Raw genomic sequence first — 7333 nt, 5'->3', positions numbered from 1 at the left:
ATAGTACAATTACAATCAGTGGAAAATCGGTTGGAAAAGGAAGCAGGAATACCCCTATGATGACAGTGCATTTCCTGAAATGCAAATCAAGACACCGTGCTGTGTGAAATGGTATCTGCTCACACTTTCAATAAAACTAGAAATCCTTATTGCTTATTTATTTAGTTGAATTGTTGCTATATACAGAGTATGAAAAATATATTTATTGGGTTACAAACAGAAAAATACATGGGAGGAAACTGAGTAAGGAGTTATGGATGTCTGACAATGCTGTTCACTTTGACATAATATGGATACTAAAGAGGAATGACATTCCACCGCCAGTTGACTCAAAGGAGTCACCTGCACAAGGCCTAAGAAACAACATTAACTGAATAATCACAGAATCACAGAATGGGTCAGGCTGGAAGGGACCACAGGGGGTCATCTGGCCCAACCTCTCTGTTCAGTCATGGTCATCCCAGAGCACATGGCACAGGATTGAGGCCAGGTGGTTCTTGAACATCTCCAGCAAGGGAGACTCCACAACCTCTCTGGACAATCTGTCCCAGTGCTCAGTCACCTCCACAGTGAAGAAGTTCTTTCTCACATTCAAGTGCAACTTCCTGTGCATCATTTTCTGCCCATTGCCTTTTGTCCTATTGCTTGGCACCACCGAGAAGAGCCTGGCACCTCTCTTGACACCCCCTTGATTTTAGAACTAAACAAATACATGTATTACTGAAACTGAATCACATAGTGAAACATCCCAATTTTAAAGAAATAATTTTGAAGGTAAGTGTTTAAATTAGACTTCTGGACAGAAAAGAAATACTGAATTCTCATATGTATTATTTATTATAGAATATGATAGAAGTTTATAGAAGTAGAGCATGATAGATTCTTTCCTCAGTTGAAAAATTTATAAAAAGTTGCTTAACTAGAAGTATCAAATGTAAAGCAAATTTTTTCCTTTGTAAAAAAGTGTTACATTTTACAAGAAGGTCACATTGTTTCACTGGCAAATAATGCTTACATCAGTGATGTCATGTTTCAAACTTTTCAGGGTTTTAGTAACACTGGTATAACCCTTAAGACACAGATATAATCTACATTCAAGACATAAACCACAATACAGCATAGACATGACATATTATTAATGGTGAGGAAAGTATTGTAATATAAACAACTATTACAAAAATATGCAAAAATTATAGTTTAAGTCTGAAATTTACACTCAGTTTTAGCTCACAATGTTATAAAAAACAATTCAGACTTTCCCTTGTCAAACGGACAAAACAGTGTAGCTATACTGGGAAGCTACTGTGCCTCAGGTACCTGTAACTTAAGTTTTGGTGATTCTGGTCTCATAACAAGCTTAGTCCTAACACAGTAAGTGATTAACAAGCTGAACAGCCTCAGCTTTGTGTGATTTCCTCCACAGTCACACCTCTAGTTACTCTGCAAAGTTCACAAAAACAGGCTTTCATAAACAAAAATAATCCCAGTGGCAACTATTCCACCATCCCATTTGCCACTTGTAGACATGAACTCTTTACCGAGGAGGAAGGTGGTGTCTCCTCCAGTGTGGATGTCCCGATTCTCTACCTGGAGAGAGTAAGAGAGGAATTAAATACATTCAATGAGCATTAAAGCATAAAACAAGGGCTTATTAAGATAGCAGGCAAGAAGAGTTACAAATAAATGTCTCTGTCCAGCTGGTGTGTAATTATGGCTAGTATTCTGAGATCCTGGAGCATAAAGTACATGGTGGCTCTTTTTAAAAAAGCTCTTGGGTGACTGTAACTTTGAAACCTAGTCCAGTTAATGGGTTGGGATAGTGAATCTTATCTGTGGTTAGCAGATATGACTGTGTGAATTCAGGTAAGGATAATATGCTGTTTAGAACCAGACATAAGCTATATTTACAAATATTTTCATACTGGTTTAAGTGTGCCTGTGCACAATACTGCTTTAGTTAGAGAGCCCTATTAGCAAAGCAGTACTCACAATGTAAATTAAATCTTTTCTCAGCTCAGACATTCTACTAGGTCCCATCTGCATTACAGTTCTACCAAAATCCTATTAATCAGAAGCATGATTGAAAGCAACACCAGTGTGGAAGACTTGACTAAGTATCTTGCAAATGAGAGACTGCTTGCATTATCAGCAGTTATGTGTTTTACAGTGTGCTAAGACTGAAGTGAATGTACCCTTTTGATGCAATTACATTCTGTAAAGAAATGGATAATTAACAGTGGTTTCCATAGTTCTTAATGCTCAGTTTATTTTAAGGTTCTTATAGAATGAATTAACATTGTGATGTAAAACAATGTATTAGTGGTCTTAACTTCTAATTAATGAAGTTTGTCTGCCAATAGGGTGTATGGGCTGTGGTGTGGTGTTGCAGCCACAAACCTAAAATCCATAAATTATCAAACAAGAAATATTAAGGGAAAATCTACCTTCCTGAGGCTTAGATGTCCTGCTCTGAGTAACAGGGGTGTGCTTTTACCCATTTGGAACACACAGCCAAGAAATTTATGGAGAGCAAGTTAAATTAATACAATCAAACAAAAAAAACCCCAACCTTCCTAAAAAGCAAAAAAAGCCACAGCTGAATTCCCTGGACTCAAAATACAGCTAGAGGATGAGCTGCTTATTACAGCAGCTGGGTAGCTACTATTGGCCATATAATGAAGGATGCCTGAGCCCAGTTCTTGTTCTGTCTGAGGGGATTGAAGCCATCCTCTCAGAGAAATACCACTGCTTCTCAGCTTGATGCTATTTTGGTGGAGGCATTCTTTCCTCCTCTGGTGAAGCTGAGACATTGTCACAGAATTCTTAAACATTAACTGATAAGAGAGAGCAAAGGCTGCCTTATCACTCCTGATACAGAAGATATGTATCAGAAGATATGTACAGAAGATATGTATGGTTACTGTTCCATTACTTTCTACTGTACTTAATCCAATGATTTATGTATTATGTGCAACAGCAGGAGCCATAACAGTGTACCATGGAAAGGCACATAGAGGATGGGATATATTACTAGGGAGTTTTATCACATAAGCTATCATGAACAGAATATGGCTACTTTTTTGTTCTTTTCTTTCTCTCTTTGCTGAGACACACATATAACAGACAACAGCTACATAGAGAAGTAACCCAAATACCTGTGCTAATATTAGCAAACTTAGGAAAATAATTTTGCCAAAATGAGTCATGTTGGCAGATCACTTTAAAAGGAGCTCTAAAATATTGCAGGGCTCTTTTATAAGGACAGATGTATTTTTCCAATAAACCTGTTTTACTTATAACACAGGCAATTTAACTGCAGTTATGGGATCATGTTTTAAGAGTGTCCTGAGGGTAAGAAATAGGGATAGTGTAGAAGAAGCCAAGCTGTTTAAATAATGCTACTGAAAGACATTTAGAACACAGCAGCACAGCTACTGTGGAATGTACTTTGTGGACTATGCTAGCCATAAGATCTCTGGAACTGGTCAGAGATTATCTGACCCCTGAATATCAGGTTTCTTCAGATGGTCAAGAACTGGTAACAGTGACCAGTTTGGGTTTTGCTTGTGATCAACATACATACTCTATATTTTAGCTTTATATTTTACATAGAGGATCAAAGATTTTATTTGTGAATCAAATTATATTATCTTACTCTGAAGCATTCAACAGTGGCAGCTGAAACATTAAACATTAAAGATTTCACTGTATCTATTTATTATTTATCTTTCCTAATCACATCAGCAATCTTATTTGAAAACCTCACCTGGAAACATAAAAGAAATTCAGGCTCTGCAGACTTAATAAAATAATTAATGTTTCTTAGACACCTCTCTTCCTTTTGCTTATTTTCTTTAAGCTACATGTATGTGCTTCAACTCACAGTAACGAGGAAGTAAAACTGAATTAAGTCAGCTCAACAGTGTTATCCACTGTGGTGTTTCACTGAAACGTCAGCTCTTTTCAAGAAGTGAGACTGGTGAATGACTTAAGATTAATGCCAAGGCAAGACAAAACTTGCATTTGTATCACTTAGGCAGTGACCTGGAAGCAAAGACCTTGATCTAGAAAGCCACTTAAGAATGTGGGTAACTTTATTCATATGCTTGAGGGTTTTGTTGAAGTATGAACGAAGATCTGCAGCTAAAGACTTCAGACACATTTCTGTGCAGCTGTGCCAATTTGTTTTAGAACTGTTACAATTTTAAACACAGTTCAGCTGAGACCAAGCATGAAAATTACAAATACCACATGAAAGCTTATTTCCCAGAACACTGAGTGGAAGATGACTGCAGATTACAATGCTACACTCCACCTCACCCTGCAGAATTAGTTTTTGCAAGTGGCAATACACAACTGCATAACTGATGCTGATGCCTTGTGAAAGCTGACCTAGAACAGAGGCTAGACAGAGTTAAAAGAATGAAGTAGGTATTTATTAAAAGGCCTTAAAGGATATACCTTGGGCAGTACAAGAGCCCAGCCAGGGCTACACCCAAGATGAACCCAAAATGGTCACAAAAATGGTCAACCAGTCACGAGGTGTCACATTTTTATAACTTTTGGTCCATTTGCATATTGGAGTTAATTGTCCAATTACAGCTTTAGGTTATGAAGCCCCATTCTTCTTGTTTTTCTCTCTTAAGTCCATTGTTGTTTATGTTCTTGGGCCCGAAACTAATATGGGCTGTCCTTGGTCCCAGGCTAGAAATGGACTTGCTCTGTTTACCTACTCTGTGAAGCGAGCTTAGCAAGCCTAGAGATGAAGCTCAGAACTACACACTAAAGCAGCCCAGAATCTGAAAAATATAAAAGCTAAAACTTAAGGCATCAGTGCAAGATTTGTTGCTGACTGCTGTAGGGTTACTGCACACATAAACATGAACTGCAGGTAGACACAGAGCTGTCATACTGGTGATAGGGACAATTCCAAACCCACAAACATGTATCCATTTTTTTACCTTGGGATTGCAGATGTCTTTGTGTGAACTCCCTCATCTGGTTATGATATGGAGAAACACAATGACTTCTGTGTGGCTGTTGGAACCTGGGATTAAAATCTCTTTGTTCTCTTCCTGAAAAACAGTATTCACTAAGCAGCTCTGACAAAATGTAAGATGAAATGGAGAAAAGGAGAGACAGTGTATTCTTTTTCAGGAAACAGTATTTCTTAGTTTTGTGCCAAAATACTCATGCACAATTATGATCTTACCAAGCTAAAGTCAGCCTAAGAGCATGGCTCTTGTCCTCATTTCCATCTATGCACATCATGATTACAAGCTGTTAACAAGTGCATTTAGAAACCAGATCAAAATTTTATGACACAGATTTGGACACTGTAGTCATTAAAACAAACAGAAATCTCTCTCCAAATTGGAATCACAAATCATAATTAAAATGGTTAAATATAGCTCTCAAGGAAAAGCAGATGCTACCAAGGTCTGGTATTATAAATCACCAACAGATATCCTCAATTTTGAATGTCCAGCATGAGCTTGTTGTAGACCCACAGAAGAAGTATTGCTGTCACATAATGCAAAGTACTGAACTAGCAGAAAATCATTCTGTCTGTTGTAATTTGCTCAAGGAATTCTGAACGGGTAATTTCTGTCCTCACAGACATTATAACTGATCAGGTATTAAGCAGGTAATAAATATAGTGTGAGCATAAACACTGAGATTCAATGTAAATTATTTTGAAGTCTCAAAGCCTCAACATTCAGGTTGATCTATGAGTGATTTTAAAAACCTTTTAGATGCTTTTTACCCTGAAAGTCAGGCAGCTCAGGTAGGGAAAACAATTTTTCAGACTGAGTTCTTTAGCAAACTGAGCCATAAAGCTGGGGGGAAAGAGCAAGATATTAAGCAAGAAAGCACAGTTTTTCAAATTGACCAAAAGCTCTCTTCTATTTTGAAATATGTCAGTGAATCCAATAAGAAGTATTTCACCTTCAATGCCTCATTCTGACCTTCAACTATCAATGTTAAATAGCTCCCCTGAGGGATTGCAAGAAAAAGTTGAGCCATTTAATTTCTCCTATAAAAATATCTTTAGTCACTGAATAAATAGTGATGTTTTTGTCAATTAATGATACTTATTGCATAAATCTCACTAGCTATGTGCCTAGATGGAAATATTATTCTATATAAACTTCGGTAATCAAATTTACATAAATTGCTAAAAATAGTAAATATTGTCTTAGATCTATTCATTGGTTCTTGGAGAAAGAGCTTAAAATTTACTTAGCTTGATGGGCTGCCAAGGTAATTGCTGCTGCTGTTGAAGAATAATTCAGCTCATCTATGTATTAACTTTATTGAGAAAATTCACAGAATGCCAACCTGTGTTAAATCCATTCCCTCTTGGTCTGCTCTGTATTGTTCTGTTCTTTGCCATGCAAACCTTGCAAATGAGAGATTTCAAATTCTGGAAGGGTGTGTACAAAGACTCCTGCAGAAAACACAATTAAAAATCAATGACTCTTCTGCTCTTTCTTCAGGTGTAGCACAAATTAAACACATACACAACAACTATAAGACTTGTCTTAGACACACTTGGGCATGCAAGAAGCTGGGAGATCTGGTTCACACTTTTACAGGAAATAAAGTTTGAACATTTAATATTTAATGTGGATACCCAGAGGGATGAGTAGGGTTGCAGAAGAAATGCTTTCCCCTTTCTCAGAGAAGTAGCTTTTCCTTCTCTGCTCACATCTGCAGATGTGAGACAGCATCTTGCTGTCCTATTCGATGACCTTGCACCTGCAGATGCACTTAAGTAGACTTCCATCTGCAATACCTCAGGCAGAGATGGTTATAGCCTCCAGATAAGGACTGATGAACTCATGGAAAACACACCAGTTAGAATCAGCCTCTTAATCTCATACATTAGAAACAGAACTCACCCAACAGTAATACATCTGCCCCAACTCCTGACTGATAAAACCTAACTAAGTCTAAAAAGAAATGGGGGAATTAAATTCAAGTGTTTACCTTGTGGTGTGATGAAAAATTCTACTGTCAAAAGGTCAAGCTGAAGCTATTTTAGGATGCAATATTGAGAGATGTGATACATCTTTAACTTTCTCTGATTTCTGTGAGCTTTGAAAAAGTGACACATCTTAGAATGTATATATTATTTTCCTGATTGATACAGGGCATGCGAGATTTACTACACAATGAAGAGAATTAGGAAAAGAGACTTTAGAATAATAGCATAACTTGTTATTTTCATAAAATTGAAGTGATTTTTACAAGATGACATTTCCTTTTGAATATGACAGGACAAGTTAAAAAATCCAAAAGACTGCAGTAGCTAGAGAGGTTTCTTAAA

General features: G+C 37.1%; 1 protein-coding gene across 2 annotated transcripts in view; it reads right to left on the bottom strand.

The window, feature by feature from the left end:
- Window positions 1-393: 393 nt before the first annotated feature.
- The window catches only part of FAM120B (family with sequence similarity 120 member B), a 47837-nt gene continuing 40897 nt past the window's right edge, over window positions 394-7333 (bottom strand). The window contains exons 8-10 of one of the 2 annotated variants that reach the window (XM_021527167.2): window positions 6343-6451; window positions 4962-5075; window positions 394-1587 (exon numbers count right to left, since the gene is read on the bottom strand). In XM_021527167.2, coding sequence (XP_021382842.1) covers window positions 1535-1587; window positions 4962-5075; window positions 6343-6451 — 276 coding nt within the window. In that variant the 3' untranslated portion in view covers window positions 394-1534. The remainder of the gene's footprint in view (window positions 1588-4961; window positions 5076-6342; window positions 6452-7333) is intronic. The other variant, XM_077782105.1, reaches the window with a different exon arrangement.

This window comes from Lonchura striata, chromosome 3, assembly GCF_046129695.1.
Source record: "Lonchura striata isolate bLonStr1 chromosome 3, bLonStr1.mat, whole genome shotgun sequence".
NCBI lineage: Eukaryota > Metazoa > Chordata > Aves > Passeriformes > Estrildidae > Lonchura > Lonchura striata.
Note: the sequence above shows the minus strand (reverse complement) of the source record. Positions and strands in the feature narration are given on the sequence as shown.